The sequence below is a fragment of the Dermacentor albipictus genome, unplaced genomic scaffold (genome assembly GCF_038994185.2).
Source record: "Dermacentor albipictus isolate Rhodes 1998 colony unplaced genomic scaffold, USDA_Dalb.pri_finalv2 scaffold_15, whole genome shotgun sequence".
NCBI lineage: Eukaryota > Metazoa > Arthropoda > Arachnida > Ixodida > Ixodidae > Dermacentor > Dermacentor albipictus.
The window spans coordinates 3573845-3594483 of record NW_027225569.1 but is presented as its reverse complement, the minus strand read 5'-3'; the positions used below and the strand labels follow the sequence as shown (position 1 = coordinate 3594483).

The window sequence follows — 20639 nt, the reverse complement described above, 5'->3', positions numbered from 1 at the left end:
GCTCATCTCGGGAGTTCGTCGCTGCGTGGGCAGGCGCCCGTGCTATGCTCGCAGATACGCTCGAGCGCCGCGAGCACGCGCCACGGCGTTGCAGCCGCTCGTTCGGCGTTGGGCTTAGCTAGGTGGCTGTACGGTCGTTGCAGAAATCAGTAAATAGGAAACTCACTTGATGGTGGCTAGTGCCCGCCGATTTCTATCACCTTGCCGGTTGTGCAGTTGGCAAAATTAAGTTGGTCGCTGGCCGTGATCCTGGTTGACAGGCACGAGAAGCGGGAGCCCATGTGAAGCGCGTCTGTTCTCCACGGCCCCCTAGGGCGAAGTGAATTAAGGCAGAGTTCATTAAGATAGAGTTTGTGGCGGCGCGACTACGGCCTTCGAAGCCGGTGAGGAAGCAGACGGCTCATATGCATGTAGCGCGAGAATAGAACGCGCTAGCTCGCTCGACCTGACGGGCCGCGGTAGCTGCCGCTCACGCGATCTCGCGCACCACCATGACTGGCCGGCCTAAATGGCCAAGGGGGCCACCTCTTCGTGCCGCCTCCCACGAATTCTTAACCCGTACCACCGTCAACACACGGGCTCTACGAAGGCGAGAGTGACATCCCGCGGTTGTAGGGTGTCCGGCGATTCTATGTCGACATGCCGGAAATCTGGTTCATCCAGGTGGACAGCCGCATCAACAGGCTTCCAGGCTCCGGCTTCGTTCCAGGCTCCAGCTTCCACCACCGGCTCCGACTTCTACAAGGGCTTGCGGGATTTCGCCTACAATGCCACCTCGAGCGCTCAGTCACAACAGCTCTCGCCATTGAGCCGTCGCGTCATTCGGCGCCTTGTCGTCCCACATCGCATGTGTCCACCTGTGTCGATCATCAGCACGCCCCGGCCCCATCATCAAGCCTCTACTCGCTTCGTGAGCCTGCTCCCCAGCTTAAAGGCAGCTGCGCGACGACTCTTTCCAAGGAATTCACTGGGCCAAACGCAAGCGCTTTCGGCCAATCTAAGGCCCACCGCTCTCCTTCCTTGGACGTTCCCGCAAGATGTCATCTTTCCTTTCGGGCGCAACTCGCTCATCAACGATTGAGAGGCTCCCTCACTTGCTCCACTAGGCGCAAATTTCACTGTTGCAGCTGCGGCGACCACACAAGCACAACCTTCGCGATGCCTGCAGCAAGCACCGCAACCCTAATGCTATCTCAATTCGAGATTTCACCGCAAGCAGCAGCACGCGAGCCTTCCGAAGTTCGCTGCTCACACCTTCCGCGGATGCTACCGAAGTTTTGTAGGAGCAGCTCTCCCATCTGGTTTCATCAGTCGAAGAATCACTTCTGTGTCAACAACGTGATCGACCAACACTTGCGATATCTCCATGCAAGTCGCGAGCTGCATGGCAGTCTTCTTTCGGAGTACGGACTTCCACCAGCCGCGGGCATCTACTGGAACTTGTGACAGGTCATGATTTCGTACTACGGCATCACTGTGGCTGCGCCTAGTTGCTCCGTGCTGGCCGCGCGGACGTCGACAGTGCGGGACTTGCACAGACATTGCCTGGACGTCTTGTCGGACGCTGAGAACAGCCACTCGTGTATGCGGGCTTATTTCCTCCTTTTGTGCGCGTGCCTTTCGCACATATTCCAATCGCGCTGCGCACTAAAAGAATGGGGGGGGGGGAGGGGTGTGCTTTAGTGGTGTGACTATCGTTTCAAGCGCCGGTGAGGATGAATGCGCTCAAGCTGAGCGGCCGCGTTAGCTGCCGCCCCCGTGATTCTGCGGCACCGTGGCTGACTGGTATAAATAAACCGTGGCCATGGTGGATACTTGTTTGCGCCGCCTTGTACAAATTTATTAGGGCACTTGAACCCACGACCCATCATGGAGATACGGGTGAACCGGCCATATCTCCAAGTTGGATTCGAATTGACATCTTGATGGTCGTGAGTCGAACCCACTACCTTTGGTGTTAATTTTGGGGAAGTTCATTGCGGCATAGTTACTAACGCACTCGAGTGCACGGCTTTTAGTGGGAGAAAACAATAGGAAGTAAAAACGCATTCGAATGACTATGTCCGATAATGTGGTATAAACTTTTTTAAAACAGGGTTGAAGTGCCTCAGACAGGCTGGCCAACGTTTCGATAGGTGGACCTATCTTCGTCAAAGGCGGCCTCGTCATCCTCGGCGTGTTAGTTTTAAAGGGTTAGTGTAGTGACGTCACGTGCGGGTGTTGTCGCTGGCGGCTGGTTTTAAAGAGAGAGATTACAGGAGGGAACAGGCGTTCTCGTCCGACGTCTGTGAGCCTCATTCTCAAGACGAAGGGACAAGAGTGTGAGAGTGGGCACGCGGGGAGGAAAGAAAGGAAATAGAAGCGGACAAAAGGGGGGAAAAAAGGAGAAAAAAAAAGCAGGGGGAGCCAGGGCCGTGCCAAGACACAACAAAGGGGGGGGTGAAAGAAAAAGAAAGAGCACATTGCACATTGCACCGCAGACTCCGCGTCGCCACCTTAACTATTTCAAAATTACTCGACCTATTGCTTGACCGGCCGTTCTAATGCCTCAAAAACATGCCGCCAACGACTCCCCAGAATACCTCCTAACCCTTCGCATCCCCAACACGCTCCCAAGCCCCCGTATCTCTTAAAGATTTCATTTTTCTCTTTCTTTTTCTTTCACCCCCCCCCCTTTGTTGTGTCTTGGCACGGCCCTGGCTCCCCCTGCTTTTTTTTTCTCCTTTTTTCCCCCCTTTTGTCCGCTTCTATTTCCTTTCTTTCCTCCCCGCGTGCCCACTCTCACACTCTTGTCCCTTCGTCTTGAGAATGAGGCTCACAGACGTCGGACGAGAACGCCTGTTCCCTCCTGTAATCTCTCTCTTTAAAACCAGCCGCCAGCGACAACACCCGCACGTGACGTCACTACACTAACCCTTTAAAACTAACACGCCGAGGATGACGAGGCCGCCTTTGACGAAGATAGGTCCACCTATCGAAACGTTGGCCAGCCTGTCTGAGGCACTTCAACCCTGTTTTAAAAAAGTTTATACCACAGTGTGCCATTCCATCTGCCAGCCCCTTTCTTGTTTTTGGATGTCCGATAATGTAATGAAAGTCTCAAGAGCGCCCAGGATTTCGCCGTCATCCTCTTTAGCTTAGGCTAAAGTGACTACAACCTTTTTTCCTGGCACTGTCAGGCGTCTATCCCACGAGAACAAGTGTGCAGACCAAGCTAATTTTCTTAACGAGTACTTTTATTCAGCAGCCTTCTCTTAACCAATTGACGCTCCTCTCGTCTTTTCTAAACTAACTGTTAATTGCATGTCGGACATCTTCGTCGATAGGGCCGGCGCACTTAGGCTTCTTGAAATCGTAAAGCATAACTGCGCACCTGTGCCTCACGGCATCTTCAATTTCATTTTGAAATCTGGCGCCAATATCATCACTGGCTACTTATCAGCAAAATATATTGGGTTGCATACTAGTCACCAAATTTCCGGCGATTCGAAAACTACTACCTAGTTGAGGTCTATAAACATGGGTCTCGGGATAGGCTGAATAACCACAGGCTTATATGTTGCGAAATGCGAAAACACCTGTCTACTTAGATTAAGGTGCACGTTAATGAACCCCAGGTGGTCCAAATTTCCGGAGTCCCCCACTACGGCGTGTCTCCTAATCAGAAAGTGGTTTTGGCACGTAAAACCCCATAATTTTTAACAGGTTTATATGTTTACGTGGTGTCAGTTGCAGTCTTTGAATACGTAATTCACCAAGCATATTTCTACACATAGAAAACTACGCTTTTTTGTTTACTATCAACGCGGATTTCGATCATGACGTTGACGTGTCACGCAACTTTCGTGATTATCCGACAATATATTTTGCTCATTCTGTAAGGGTTTTGACACCAACAATATTGTTTTTTTTATTCTTTGAAGGCGCTCTACAAAGTCCCTCATACTCTGTTCTTTTACAGAAGCTGTCTTTCCATACTTTACCCACTAACATTCTTTCGTGGCGCTCTAATGATTTCACAGGCCGTTCTGAAGAAGTAATCGCGAATGGTAATGAATCTGCTCTCTTCTAATATATTCAGGCCTGCCGGAGTGGTCGGTCTCGGGTCCAATTTTATTTTTAGATTACAAGAGTGACCTTGGTGAAAACATGACCTCAATTATTACGCTTTACGCAGACGATTTTCCAGTATATTGCTACGGAACAGTGGGTAGCTGTCGCAACTGATTACGCCACCCGATACACTATCTCGCTGGCTCTTCCTACCAGTTTCGCCACTGACGTCGCGGATTTTCTCTTGCGTGGCATTATCTTGCTTCATGGCGCCCCGCGACACCTGCTTACTGACCGGGGTCGTAACTTCCTCTCGAATGTTGTCGCCGACATTGTGATCTCCTGCTCCATACAACACAAGCTGACTACCTCATACCATCCTCAAACCAATGGCCTGACAGAGCGGTTAAACCGTACTCTTACCGATATTGTGTCCAAGTACGTTTCTAAGGACCACCACGACTGGGACATTGCCTTTCCTTACGTCACATTTGCGTATAATTCTTCCCGGCATGACACCGCAGGATTTTTTCCATTTTATCTACTGTACGGTCGCGAACCGACTTTGCCCCTAGACGCTGCACTTCCTCCTGCTGCGATCTCAACAAGCGAGTATGCGCGCGACGCCACTGCCCTCGCCAGCCATGCACGCCAGCTTGCCCGTACTCGACTGACGGCCTCGCAGACACCTTCAGCAGCGTCAGTACAACGCCCGCCACCGTGGCGTACAGTTTTCACCTGGTGTGCTCGGTTCCTGTGGTCACGCTCTCGTCACATCGGACTTTCAGAGAAGCTCCTTTCGCGATACACAGGACGCTACCGCGTGCTGCGCCAGGTGACGCCTGTGACGTACGAAATTGCTCCTGTTAGTTCAACCTCGTCCTTTACTCTGGCATCTAGTGATGTCGTGCATGTCAGTACGCTCAAGGCCTACTACACTGCTTCCGACTCCGGCCTTTAGTCGCTCCGGGATGGCGCTTTTGCCGCGGGGGGTAGTGCTACGAAACAGTATTTGTGATGACGAGGAGGCGAGCAGTGCGAAGACGACGATGACGATTAGAGCTGTTGCCTCTTGGCCAAGTGCGGCATATTTCGTTTTAAATATGCTTGCATATAGCTTTTCGTCTGCGTCTTCCTACGTAAAAATATATTGATATTAAGGAGTAATCGGCAGGGCAGTGCTACAAACTTTTCAAAGTGTTATGCATTCCTGGCGTCAAAAGTGGCTAGCGACGCTGAATACGCCTAGATGTAAACATGTTAATTTTTCGCGCGAACGTAAAAGGAAAAATCATTAAGCTTCACTTGATATCTAAAGAATGACATTTTTTAGGAAATAAACCATTCGAAATATTCAGGGATAACATTCCCACCTAACTTCACACAGAATTCTTCAAGTGCTTGCAAACGACGTCATACAATTGCTATGGAACACACCTAGTTTCCAGCACACCTGTCTTCATCGATTTGACCCCTGCTTCAACTTCGTCCTCCACCTGGTCTGTCCCGAACGAAGACAACTGTTCTTTCCCTACTTCGGTTTGGTCACATTTACAAAATCCTTTGCTTTCCTCATCAAAAGGAGAGATAGTGATTCATGTGAACACTGCGGTAGCGAGGAAACTATGTAACACGTTTTCGCCATTGTCCCAGATACAGCGCGCACAGTCACTCGTGACCGCGCTGGAGCGTATTGACGACTGACCGCTTTCGGAGCAGCCGGTCCTGGAGCGCCTAACGGTACAGTCATCGCCCCACAAGAGTCAAGGCAGTCTAGAAATTTCGGCGTTCAGGTGGTCTGTCAGAGAGACTCTACTTCTCACGGACGCTCCCAACCTTCTCTCTTTGTTTTTTTCTTTGCTTTTCTGCGCTCTTCCTTCTCTATTTCATTCCCCCTTACCCTTCCCCCAGTGCAGGGTAGCAAGCCAGAATCTTTTCCGGTTAAGCTCCCTGCCTTTACCACCTCACTTATTTCTCTCTCTAACTCTCATTGGCGCTGTAACTTTGAATGCCGGTGGCGCCATAAAATTGCACCAAAACAAATTTGAAACATGCTTCTCAAGTAGTAAAGGATTTTTTACAAAATGAACATTCACTCCATGCTTGAATAGGCCAGCATAGTTCGGAATCTGCGTACTCACTCATTCGCAAAAATATTTGATGCCATGTGGAACCGTGAAACTCGATTTACGAGTAAGCAATACCGACACCCAAACAATGTGAACTAAATAATGAAGCAGCTAATGAAGATCTGTCTAGACGACGTGCTCTGCTTCAACTTACTTTCATTGTAGGACATACTTTTAAACCGCTGTGCGGATCACAAATATGGTTATCTTCACCCTACGACATAGGTTTCACTACACTGTGATGAAGACTTACGTTTCACTACACCGTATTCACTTACTAAAGATAAAGGCAACAGCTGCATGAATGTGACTTTACCAATGTTCATTTATTCCTCACGAGTTAAATTACTGGAACGAGTGCCCGTCGATGTAGAAGAAACTACAGATGACACATTTTTGTGCACTTTACTAGTTACTCTCATAGCCCACTATTCATTTACCATTATTTGTATTCGTTTCTCCGTCTCCTGCTCTACAACGCTCAAGCAATTGTCGGTCCCTATTTTTTATGTTACGTACAGCTCCTGTAATGCGAATAGCAGTCTTAGCTTACTTCCGCCATGTTGGGCATATCTATCTATCTATCTATCTATCTATCTATCTATCTATCTATCTATCTATCTATCTATCTATCTATCTATCTATCTATCTATCTATCTATCTATCTATCTATCTATCTATCTATCTATCTATCTATCTATCTATCTATCTATCCTCTTACGCTGACCTAGTGGCCAAAGTTGTCGACATACCTGCTTGGGCTAGGTATATGCTCCTGGTCATGACATCGCCGTGATCGTTCCACTGTTCACATTCCATTCTCCTGATCTTATTGTCGTGACACCGTCGTCGTCATACCATCTACCTCGACCTAGTCGCCGAAGTTGTCTAATAGCTGTAGCCAGTAGGTACAGACTCGCGATTGTGATACCGCTCATTTCAGCTTTGTAATCCAATACTATCCATGCCATCGTCGTCACGCCATCGTCGTTATACAGTCGGCATACATTCCTCGTCACGCCGCCATGGTGTATCTGTGGCGGTAGTTCAATTGTCATTCCAGATTGGTGATATGATTCTCGTCATGCGGTCGTCGTCACGCCTTCTAGTCCTAACCAGTGTTTCAAGTAACATGGGTCACTAGGTTGAGGGTCGTGATGACATCGCGGTCTCTGCATCACCGTCATTCCAGCTTTTTCATCTGACTCTCGTCATGCCATCGTCGTCACAGGTTCGTCGTCATGTCATCGTCACCACGCTGCTGTTTTTTAATTGTCATCACCTCAGTAACTTCACTCAGTACTTGATTCTGTACCTTCACTCAGTACTTCATTCAGTAACTTCACTCAGTGTAATCACTCAATAACTCAGTAAGGCCATCGTCGTCATACCGTCTTCGTCATTTCATCGACGTCAATCTGTCTTCTTCATTTTATTGTAATGACACTCTCATCATTAAATCAGAATTATGGAGCCCTGGTCATGCCCTCATCGTCAGTGGCTATCATGCTTACGTTGTGAGACCGTCGCCGGCATACCATCATAGCATTGCCATCACCTTCACTACAGCTAGGTCATCCGACTCTGGTCATGCCTTCATCATCAAGCCCTCGTCGTTACAGAGGTTTCGAGATAATTCATCATCACCTGATTTCATCATACACTCGTCGTCCCGTGTCTTCAAGTTGTTGTCTTGCTATCGCCGTCACTGCATGGTCGTCATACAGTGAACAGTGCTATCGTTGTCATAGCGTTTTCGGCCTGCCATCCTCGTCGTCATGCTTGCGTTTCACCATCTACAGCACTTCCGTATCGTTATCCCGTTCCTGTTATGCCGTTGTCGCCATACCACGTTCGACGACCCATCGACGCCATTCCTTGTTCATCGTTCTATCGTAATCATACTGTTGTCAGTCAATCGTGAATACGCCATCGTTCACATTGCGTCGTCATAACACAGTCACCGTGCCTACTTTCTCGTGTGATCATCATCCTTCTCGGTACTTCGGTTTTCGTCATACCAACGTCGTAGCAATATCATCCTATTTCATTGTCCTCCTGTCGCTGTCATCACCTTGTTGTATTTATACCATCGTCATAATTTAAGAATTGTAAGGGAGAAGAGCACACTTACAAAACCAGCCAGACCGTCTATTCGGTGCCTGCAGTGCAACTACTGAGCCTGCCGGATCGCCGGTGCTTGGCAGGAAAGGGATCCACTCACCCAACCAGCGGTTCATGCTCTGCGTCGCCTGACTTCTCGGTTACGGTTGAGGCTACCAGTTAAATTATTAAATACGCCGCGTTACATTAGAATTGGCGGAAGTGCTGGGTTCAGCCAGTTGAGCCTTCAGCAGCATCCGCTGCGAGGGTTATTATTCAGGGCGGTCGCTACATTGTAGAGTTTGTGGTTCCGCCATCGTGCTCTCACGACGCAATACTTTGTTGGGACTTTCTCTCAGGAAATAATGCCGTCATAAACTGCGAAAATGCTGAAGTCGAACTGCAGCCTTTGTGTGCTGTGCTGTGTCGGTGCTAGCCGGCGCCACTTCTCTTCCCACTTCGGTACTCTTCATTACTCGCAAAGATATTCCCCTCCCTTTCGCCACGCTTGACATCCCATCCGGTCTCAGCTCCATAGCTGTCTGCAATCCACTTCCTACAAGGCTGACGGCTCCCTGCGGCGAAGCACTCGGCCGTGTTCAGCCCCTTTCTGACATGATTGTTATCCACTGCTGGCTGCTTCGAATGCAGAGCTCACTGACTTTTGTGCGCTTTCCTCTTCTGCTCGGCCATTGCAATGACGTGTTCACTCCTTTCATTGCCGATGACCTTCCGAGCAATGCTCCCAGCGTTTTCACCTGCTTGCCCAGCAGGTGAGCAGGTGACGTCGTTCAGCTTATTTGGGCCGCACATCGACAGTCAGCCATTACATCGACACTGCCTCCAGCATACCATTGCGGCAGCGCCCGTACCATGTCTCAGCCAAGGAGCGTCAGGTCATCAGTGAGCACGTCGACGACATGCTCCAGCGCGGCCTCATTCGACCTTCCAATAGTCCGTGGGTATCACCAGTGGTTCTAGTCAGAAAAAGATGTGTACCTTCTACCCCGCATTGACAACGTACTGGACAGCTTGGTAGGCGCTGGATTCTTCCTTTTGTTGTATTTATGATCGGGCTTCTGGCAGGTCCCAATATGAGCGGTTGGTAGCCCTAAAACCCATTCATTACTCCAGACGATTTATATGCATTTAACGTGATGCCATTTGTACTAAGGAATGCGCCTGCAACGTTTCAACGAATGATCGACAATATTTTGTGCGGTCTCAAATGAAGCACGTGTTTATGCTACCTCGACGATATCGCTGTGTTCGCCCCGATTTCAACACGCATTTTCTCTACCTTAGAGAAGCGTGGACGTCCTTGACCCAACGCAGGTCTGCAACTGAACCTGAAAAAGTGAAAGTTCACCGTGCGCAAGCTCATGATTTTAGGTCACACCGTGTCCCAAGACGGAATCTGTCCCGCTCCATCAAAACTTCGGGCTGTCGCGGAGCTTCCGAAACTTAAGACACTCAAAGAACTCCGCGCCTTCATCATCCTCTATTCTCACTTCAGATGCTTCGTTCGTAACTTCGCCTCGATTATATCACCTGTGACACAATTCTTAAGTGGTGCCAACGGCCTATCCTCCTGTGCTCCTGCATGAGACAGCGCGTTCGTGACCTTACGCTGTCTCCTCACGACTCCGCCTATACTGCGACACTACCACCCCACCGCCCCAACTGAAGTACATACCGAAGTAAGCGTGATTGGCCTTGGCATTGTTCTTGCGCAGCACACACCTGGCTACTTAGTGTGCGTCGTTGCTTACGCCTGTCGTGCACTGATCAAAGCTGAACGTAACTTTACCATCACAGAAAAAGAATGTCTAGCTATTGTTTGGACACTCGGAAAGTCTTGCCCATATTTACACGGTACATTCTGGACGCATTCTGTACACGCATTCTGTGACGCATTCTGTACATTCTGGACATTCTGTACACGGTACTAGTCTGGACGCATTGCCCGCTGGGCTCTTCGCATTCAAGACTACGGCATACACATAGGCTGCCGCTCCGGCCGCAAGGACACTGACGCCGACGCTCTGTTACGCTCTCCGCTGCCAGTCGACACTGCCTCTCTCTGCACCTTTGAGGTGGTGTCGTCGGTCGACATCGACACTTTCGCCTCAGAGCAGCGCAAGGATATCTGGGTGGCATCTCGTTGTGATGTCCTTTCTGGCTCACATGTATCTCCCATCTCCCCTTCCCTGCGTCGCCAAGCTGCTCATTTCACTCTCCGGGACAATATTTTGTGTCGACGCAACTACCAGCCCGATGGTCGCATGTGGCCACTTCTTATCGCGAGAACGTTGAGTTTCCACATTCGTGTGTCTTACCACACCGACCCACAATGTGCGCACGCAGCCGTCTTCACGATATACGAGTGCCTGCGGCACTGTTACTGCTGGAGAGAAAAGTTTAGGTTTGTTAAAAAATTGTGCTCTCCTGCCCGCTATGCGAACGCCGCAAATCTGTGCCTCATCTGGACCACGGTTTATTACAACCGCTTCCGTGCCCTGCTCGAACCTTCGACTGCGTGGGAAATGACTTGTACGGGAAACTTTGGAACACCAGCTGGCAAACGATGTATTGCCGCAGTTGATCACTTTATACAGCATGCCGAAACCGCCGCTCTACCTGCAGCCGCCGCCAGTGACGTTGCAACCTTCCTGCTCCATAGTTTAATTCTTCATCATGGCCCACATCGGGAACCGCTCAGAGATAGAGGCCGCGTGTTTTTGTAGATGGTTGAAGCTTTGCTTGCCCAATGCCGCGTTGTTCACCGAACCACCACGCCGTACCATCCTCAAACTAATGGGTTTACGAAGCGTCTCAATCGAACCCTTGGTGACATGCTTGCCATGTAGTTTCATCAGATCATACAAACAGGGACATCATTCTCATGTTTGTCATGAGAATGATGTCAAGTAGGCATATAATACGGGTATACAAAGTACTATAGGATTTTCCCTACACTTTCTGCTCTACGGTCGCGATCCATCCCATACCATCCATACGGTTTTACCTCATCAACCAGGCGCGTCACAATGTGCTCATGTTTCACGGTCGCCAGATGTGCGGGCGAAGGCCGTCAGTTATCCCGAAATTTCACCTCCAGCGACCAACAACGAAGAAAATGCAATCGTGATGGCGACATTACCAACACGAGCTTCGTCCCTGGCACACTGATCTTCCTGTTCGGGTCTTGTGCCATGCCTGGACTTTTGACAAAACTTCTCTCGATGTATCACGGAATATACCGCATTGTGGACCGCACCTATCCGGTCAACTATATATTAGAGCCGCTTACGCCGACATCTTACAGGAGCTGCCGTGGTGTGCATGGTCACGTTCACAGCCTGAAACAATACTATGACCCACTCGTCTCCACGTCGTAAGTGGCCAGGATGTCTCCGCTTTTGCAGCGGGGTTAATTGTAAGGAAGAAGGAGAGCACACGGAAAAGGCCAGCCAAATCGGTAAGCGAGTGCCGCAGTAAAACAACGACATATCGGAGTATGTGGCATATAGCCGAATACATAAACGTCTAACAACTACCACTACATGTGTTAAATAAACGGCACTTCGGAAATATTGTCTATCGCTACACTGCTCCATTTCTATTCGCATTACTGTTCACAGATTCCTTCAGACTCCTGATGAAGGTTAAACCCACGAGAGCGAAGGAAGAAGCGGAATCACTGTGCGAGGTGACTGGACTCGTAAGAATAGTCTTGTCAGTGAGAACGTGTAAGGGCACAAGCCTCTCAGTTTTTTTAAGCGCCAAGGCACACAAATACCTGTGCCGGTTTAGGGTCTTCGTTTCAGAGCGCAGTTCCTGGTAGTGACTTGTGGGCAACTTATTCGCAGGTAGAAATCTCAGCTCTCAATGAAAATCTATATCTCATCAGGAAACCACAAGATGTGGCCGACTTCCTCATGGATGGTTACCCACACTGTGTGTGTGTGCCTTCTCCACTGGCGTGAAGGACCTCTATTATTCTCTGTCTCAAGCCGTCTTGTGCGAGGAAGTTAAATAATGCGTTTAACATTACACAGAATCTGAGGGTTTTTTCAACTTTGCGGTACAGACATAGAAAGCTATGCTGACTCTTGAAGTTTTACTTTCAGCCCACAGTCATCGCCAGGTAGGACAGGTGGTTAATTGAAAATCAGGTTGTGTGCATTGGGTCGCGTTTGGCCCCAGTACTCTGATATTTTATTTGCTCGGTATGACAGGTGCCTGAAGGCACTTGGTGAAACAAAGGCTGTTGTCGTATTCCGCTATGTTGACAACTTCTTTGTAATCTTTCCTGCATAGCAGTCTGATGCTCAGCAATAGGTCGGAAAGGCTTTTACCATTTTTTTTTCCTAACATGGCATTGACAGCTGAGTTTCCAGCGAATAACAAGCTGGGGTAGTTAGAGTAGAATTTTTTTTTTCATGCAGCAAGATTTCTGCTGGAAATATGCAACTAGCTTTAGAGAAAGTCCGCTCCCGTTTAGTTCCCCACATTCGAAGCTTATTAAGCGGGGATAGAAAAAGCATGCATGCATCGTGTCAAGGTGTTGTCACCGCCAGGGTAAAACCATCTTTCAATGCCAAGTTAAAGACTAAATGCTGTAAGCTTCCTTGGAAACCTGCTCTCAGCCATAGCGGAATCGTTTGTTGCGAATTATAAGGGTGAAGAAAGAAGTGCAAGACAAGCCTCCTTAGAGGAGGAACCAAAGGCAAATATTTATGCTAAGCCTTACGTTCACAAGCTGCCGAATAGCCTGAAAAGAATTGTTGAGAAAGCAGGTGTCACGCTTTTATTTAAAGCACGGCATAAGCTAGGGTCCATTTGTAAGCGCGTCATCTAAGATTGCACTTTCAGGCCGGGCTGTAAGAATAAACATTAAAAAAAAGTATGCTAGACGGCAGCATAGGTGTTGTCTACCGCATTTCACTGTCGTCTGGCCACTGCTACATCGGCCCGACAAGGTGATGTATTAACCACCGCCTAAGAGAGCACGCCAATCCGATGCGCAAGTCTGCAGGCTGCCACATGGCAAGTGGTTGTTCCGCGTACAAGTGAATCACTAGTTTGGACGACTGCCAAGGTGTGGCTCAATACAGTGACAAAATAGCATGCGAAATCCTTGACACCTTTGTTATTCGCGATGCAGGTGAAAATAAATGCATGAGTGTGCTTTCAATAAACCTGTTAGATAATGAGTATCAGCTTCTCTTGAGACCGTGCCTTTTCTTGCACATGCGGCTGCGCAGCCAATTCACTCCTTATTTTTCCTCCTTCCAACAAGCCCGATTGTATTTATATTCCCGAAATCTGAGCAATAACTTCGGTGTTAGTGTGCATTCTGCGCTGTCGCCTTCTTACTTATGCGCATTAAAACAATTGTTTTCCTTGTTTAAACGATTCTAAGCAACGGATTCGATTGAACTTAATTAACCGCCTCACCAACGTATCACTGTACATGTGCGGTGGATCTCATTGATCTTTCGTAATTTCTTTGCGCTGTCGAACGTACCTTGGCCACAAGAATGCACAACTCCATCTCAGCGATTCTTCTGCCAATGCACATTCTTGGTCCAATGCTGAATGGGAGAGAGGCGAATGGATGCAGATTCCAAGTATCGTCATTCGTCTTGGACGAATGATCATCGCTCGATCGCAGCCACCTTTCAGGTAGAAACTCCGAAGCCCGAGTGAAGTTCTCCTCCAGCCTTCCAGCTACGAAAGGCTCCGTTCGTAACACAGTCTGAAAAGGTTTTGTGCACAATATTGCTGCCAACATCGTTTGAATACCCGTTAGGAGCATTAGCAACAGCGACAAGAAAACGTTGCTCGAAAAGAATGGCACAAGTACGGAATAGTAGCGGAGAAAGAAATTCGCTGCATCTGCATATTAACACTTGCGGGAGAAGAATGCGTAAGTATATCTGGTACGCGTCTTTGTGTACATAGAAATCGCCTGCGCTTTACTATGTTATTGTAAGATCTTGATGAGGGTCAGTTGGTTCATATTTAGAATTGAGTTTAAACAGCGCGAATGAAACCAGCACACGAGGAAACAAATACCAGAGACAAGCTTGTCTGTGGTATTTGTTTTCTCGCGTGCTTGTTTTATTCGCGCAGTTTAACCTCATTTCTAAATATGTTATTGTCTTCGCCAATGTTTCTGTCATGTCGACTCAACATGACCCATCAGTCAGCAGGGTATTCAGGGATCAACAATAGCAGCTCATGCAGCAGACTCACCTGCCACGAGCCGCAATTCATTAAACAATGGTCGTCTCCTGAAGTTATGCTACAATATTCTGTTACCAATGCGATTAGCATTCTTAGGGTACCAGACGTACATTCCTGAGGCTTTCTCTCTGTCTGTCCATCTTTCTCTCTGTCTGTCCATTCGGCAGCAACAGCGACCTTCGCAACCGAGCGCAAAGGGAACTGAGGGCCGCGGCTCAGACTCGCACACCATATATGGAGGCAAGCGGGGAAGCAGCACGGTAAGGAGGGAGTGCGGTTTCGAGTCCGCCAACCAACGTGTTGCACATCGTAGGGCCGCGCGTGGTGGCGCGCGCCGTATTGTGAAAATGATCTGCAGACGACTTATGCCATTGGGCGCGTTGTGTGTCCGCCGGTCTTGCGTTGAAGCGGTATACTGCACGAAGGAATCACTTCGCTCGCTGTTGCTGCCTTGTTGCTCACACCAGTGTTTTGTGTCCGCGCTGACACCATATGCTTGTTAATTCAGCTAGCGAGCGAATGTATCCAAGTTTATACGGTTGATAAAACTAGTATGCTTACTTCGTATAGCTCTGTACTACTTTGCTATAGCAATCGATGCTTCGGCTTACGGGTGAAATTGCGACTTTTTTTCAACTGCGAAGCTTTCTTTCGAAGAATGCGTGTTCGTTTCTCTTCCAGCTTCGTGCTACAGTCGAGAGGATGAGAATTCTCCCTTTTACGACGTTTCCTCGATCTTGCTGTATTCCGTAAAACTCATTTGCCCTATTAGTGCCCCAGCGTTTAGAGCTGTTCATTAAATTGCCTTCGCTTTGATCTGTTAACCTGAGAATTAGCTCAGATGGTAGAGCGACCGCCCGGAAAGGCGTTGTGCTGCGTCTCCAATCGCGAAGCAGGACTATTTTTTCTTCAGCTGCGAAGATTTATTTCTGAGAAACCCTTATGGGTTTCTTTTGCAGCTTCGTGCTTCAGTCGAGAGTATGAAAATTTTTCTTCAAGGACACTTCCTCAATCTTGCGGGATTCTGCAGAAATTATTCGCCTTATTCAGAATCCCGGCGCTTCGAGCTGTTGATTAATGTGCCTTCGCACTGCGATCTGCTAAGCTCTATGTTAGCTGAGATGATAGATTTACCGCCCGGCAAAACGTTATGCTAGGTCTCCAGTCGTGAACCAGGACTACTTTTTCCTCAATTGCGAAGCTTCCTTTTTGAGGAACCCTTGTGAATTTCTTGTCTATCTTCGTGCAACCGTGGAGAGAATGACAATTATAACTTTCATGACACTTCCTCGATTTTACGGGATTCTGCAAAACTGTTCTGCCATATTCACTGTCCCGATGCTTCGAATTGTTGATTAGTTTGCCCTTACGCTGCGATGTGCTGGCCTCCCGGCCAGATCCCATAGTAGAGGACCGCCGCGGAAAGGCGTTGGGCCCGGGCTAGAATCCCGGACTACGATGACTTTTTCCTCATCTGCGAAGCTTTCTTTCTGAGAAACCCATAAGGTTTCTGTTTGTGGCTTCGTGCTACACAGTAGTGGATGAAATTACCTATCCCTTTCATGACACTTCCTCCATCTTCTGGCATAACGTAAAACGGGTTTGCCCCGTGAATGAACCTCATTGACGTCAACTTGGGTCACTGGGTATGTGCAACAGCAGGGTATATGCCCACTGCAATTACCTACTTCGACGCCAACACAGGTCACTGGGCATCTGCTGTTCTTCAACGACAAACAAATTCGGCATAAACCATCGCATGAGGCCTGTCGACGATACTGTGTTTAGCATTGAATAATAGAGACACAACACACTAGCGTTATCAAAAGGAGCTATGTAGGAGGGGTATACGGCAGCGAGACTCCTATTGCTCGCTCCCGAAAGAGCACTCGGTACCACCTAGCGGAGGCGCCACGATGTCTGCGCGTGGCGTCCCAAATGCATGACGCGTCGGTGCGTGTGAACGATTAGAAACGTGAAATCCAGCAGCCAGGCTCCACTCACGCTTCTTTTTATGCACGCTGCGCTACCTAGTACCCATTCCGAGAAATCCGCGCGTAACCTCCGAGACAAGAAGCATTACACAACGGTGCGCGTGAATGCGGAGAATTATTCCCTGGCTTGCCGCACACCTAGCATGAAATACTCACTGACCTAAGTTTGCGGGATGTTCATTAAGGAGCGTCACATACCAAGTGTCTTCATCAACCACCAAGCTGAAGCGCTGGCGTGAAAGCCGTTCTTTGAAAAGCGACACATACCCAGTGCATTTGTCGCGTATCCGGCAAAGCGTGGGTTGGCTACCCTGAGAAGCTGTGTCACGTGGGTTTGATCGTGCCCCGCAATGACGAAATTTAAAGGACATGGTATGTCTTTGTAGAGGGGCACGTTGCCAGCGACACATATTTATTTGCCCAAGTTGACACCATAGACCTTCATTGAAGACCGGCGTGCTCTAGTGGCTACGATACTTGGCCTTCAACCAGTAGGGCCGGGTTAGACTCCCAGCGTCGGAAGCTTACAATCTGCCGTGGTTGCTTAGTGGCTATGCTGTTTGGCTGCTGAGCACGAGGTAGCGAGATCGAATCCCGGCCACGGCGACCGCATTACGAAGGGGGTGAAATGCAAAAATACCCGTGTGCTTAAATTTAGGTGAACGTTCAATAACCCCAGCTGGTCTAAATCACCAGAGTCCTCCAGTAAGGCGTGCCTCATAACCAGATCGTGGTATTGGCACGTAAAACCCTATAATGTTGTTTCATTGAAGAGCGCGAAACACCTACTGGTACATATGATTCGACCAAGGTTGCCATGAGAGGATCATCAAGGAACTGCGCAGACCGAGTGGCATATGCTCAGTGCCCCAAGCGGGCGTCAAAGGGTTTTATTGCCGAGCGGTACACCGGTCGCGCATCTAAAGTGACCCATGTCGGCGCGCAAGAGGTTCGTTGAAGAGTGTGACACATGTGCACTTTGCCACATGCTCATTCCCCCAAGTTATTCCGACTGTTGGTTTCGAATGCTATTCCATCAGCGCAGCAACCCAATGCGTGACACATGTTCGACTACGGACTAGCCAGTGACCCAAGTAGACATAGACATCCAGCCCCTCGATGGTGCGCGAAGTACACTAAGAATGCTAACGCATTAAAAACACTTTAAAACACTTTTGGTGTTGGACGGAACGAAACCTGCGCCATTGACATTCAGACCGTCATCTCTAATACAGGTACCATACGAGGGCTTGGTGGCGGTGCCACCAGATTACGCCGCTTTGTCAGAGAGACGCGCTAAAGAGTAGCCATATTGCATCACGCCTCGACATAGTGGTATTGGCGGAAGTACAACAGTGTGTCGTTTCATTGCTTCAAACCTAATCGTAATAACGTCGACATCCATAATTTTCAGTAATGAGGCGTTCTATGTCGAACGTTTGCGAACACATCTTTGAGGAGTGTCGAGCTCAAACACAGCCGCGTTCGTTCGTTCGAGGAAGCCTGACAATCTGGAGACCGGAGCATGGTGCAAAAAAAAGGGGGGGGGGTGACATCACTGAACATCATATTAATTCATGTCGTTACACATGACAGGCTCCATGTCTAATCGGCAGACCTAGTCAAACCTGATTAACTACAGCAGGCGAGGCGATTATTTGTCGCCACTCTGTTTCAAAGGAGAAGTCCACACAAATAGTCGTGGTTCGAGCAGAGCTCTTACTGTGCTGTATTTACTTATATAAATTTTATTTTACCGGTACTTTTTCCTGTAGGCGATATTACTTCTGAGTTCAGTTTTCTGTACGCGGCGAGGTATATTATGTGGGCCACCAGCAGTGTCGGGCGTGGCCCCTGCGACGGAGCCGTCTTGCTCTCTCTGAGGTCCGGAAAGTAGGTTGGGATATTTGACCGAGTTTAATGTGTGGAAAAGAGACTGTTCTGGAGCATGCACAGTAAATATCGTGTACGTTGGGGTGTATGCACCGTACATGACATGGCGGCTTGCCAGGGTTGTTCTGAAAGCGGTGGTAAATAGCACCGCAGGGTAGCGTCGGATAAGCACACTTCCCCCTCTAGTGCTCAATATAGGAAAGGTAAAAAGAATCGAGTCTGTTTTGTCACTTTAACCCCTTATGGCGATCTTTTCGATCTTTGGCTCTGACACTTCTTGGGCAAATGGTATCAGGCCATGTGTTGGAGTTGCTTGGCGCTATGACATTTAGCTCAATCATGACCTCGTTTACTGGCCTATATACCCGGCTGACCTTGGAGCCATCCATGCAAACGTGCAATGTATGGTGTTTCTGCATAATTGGTTGAGTCTAGTAATGATATGATGCAAGAGTGTATTTTTTTCTAAAAGCATGTAAGTACCCCAACGAATTGTAATGCCAGCATCGCGTATGTGTAGGCTAGTGGTTTCCGTTTTTCGTTATTATGCGTATGTAGGAGGTGGTACTATATGACTGCGTGTTGCATGTCTCTTGGTGCAACCACTGGCTGCGGTAGCTTCCTCCGAGCTAAGAATAGCCTCGACGAGCCACCTTGAAAAAAAAATCCACTTGTCTAAATTTGGCTTCCGATTTCACCTTGTTCTCGTTTTGCTCTAGTCTTGAAATTCCATCTCCCGCCTTCACCGTGTATAGCCTTCATGAAATATGTGTCATGGACACACGTGATTAAGTGATCAGCAAGCGCTCTTCGTATGCCTTAGTGAATGCCCACCTTCATAATTTTAGGGACGTTTAGAACATTAATGTTCGGGGTATTCTCCCACGCAAGAAATGCGGATCTGCATGATGAAATCTAATGTGTCACGGTCATCGATCGTGGATCATCAGTTGCGTTGCATGGTCGCGCTTTTACGCTTTAGCTACGTTCTGAAGCGACCACCCACTCCGCTGGTACCCGCTACTTCTCTTTGTACGACAGACAGTACTTTTTCAGCCTTACAACAGAAACCCTTGAGTATTCACCAAGCTGGCTTTCATTACAGTGATTTATCCAGCGATGAGCTCTGAATTCGCGATAGGAGATATCTGAAAACACACCCTGACTCTCTCCGTTGCTCTATGATGATAGTATTTGCGTTCGAATAAAAAATCACTAAAAGTGAAACACACATCATAACTGCCAGATAATTGTGTATTGAAACCAGCAAGAGTTGTCAAAACCATGATCAACTGACACAAATATTGCCAGGCATTTGAAACGTGCGCATAACTATTAATATTTAGCAATGAAACACCGAAGTATCTTATGCTTCTCGTTCGTGTCCTATGCCTAAAAGTCATCACTGATGAACAACTTCCTGATAACTAAACGAATGCCGTGACCCTTTTCTGAATATACCTCTAAGAAAGTGTGATGGCCTGTTTGACCTTTCGCGAACGTCTGCGGATTAATCTTTTGAAACGCTAAAGCACTGACGCTCTAGCTCTCGTCTTAGCCTAAGCTGTGAGCTTGTGCAATACACACGCACAATTGTGGCAACAAATTCGACCGGCTAAAATGTGACGGTAGGTTGCAACATCAACATGTCGCATAGCTTACCCTTTGTACTTTGACCTTGCCCACGTGAGCAAATAAGCGTACAATTTAAAATAAGGACTGCCAACATTGTTATGTAACTGGCGTTGTCCATACTTACATTAGCGGGTATGCGGTAACCTGATAGTACGAGGTCATGGTTTATTTTTCGGTTCACTCCTGGTATGATGGGGTGAAATCTGAAAAAAAAAACACATTACTGAATAGACAATACGTGCCAATTATAGTGATACATGTAAACATGATGCAGAAATTTTTTTAAAGTACACATTCAACAGTTGATAGCATTACTGCCACTTAGCCGGCTCAAGCGACACTTCTTCCAAAGCTAAAATGTACTACTTTTTTATTTAATACAACTGTTGGACGAATGTGTGCATGCACTCCATAAGATTGGTGAAATCTAGCATGTGCTTTACATGAAGTTTGTAGGAATAGTTACTGCGTAGAGGTGGGAGTATTCTCACGATAGGAAATTGCGTGTGCGAGGACAGCCATGGAGTGTGTAATTAGAAGATGTGGTATTTCCAACAGCTTTATTCGCGTGCACAAT

The 20639-nt window shown here is 48.1% G+C and overlaps 1 protein-coding gene across 1 annotated transcript in view; it reads right to left on the bottom strand.

Annotated features, from left to right (window-relative positions):
* The window catches only part of LOC135913436 (probable cytochrome P450 301a1, mitochondrial), a 189826-nt gene that overhangs the window by 12375 nt on the left and 156812 nt on the right, over nucleotides 1-20639 (bottom strand). The window contains exons 7-8 of the mRNA XM_065446008.1: nucleotides 20187-20265; nucleotides 13819-14049 (exon numbers count right to left, since the gene is read on the bottom strand). Of these exons, the coding sequence (XP_065302080.1) occupies nucleotides 13819-14049; nucleotides 20187-20265 (310 nt within the window). The remainder of the gene's footprint in view (nucleotides 1-13818; nucleotides 14050-20186; nucleotides 20266-20639) is intronic.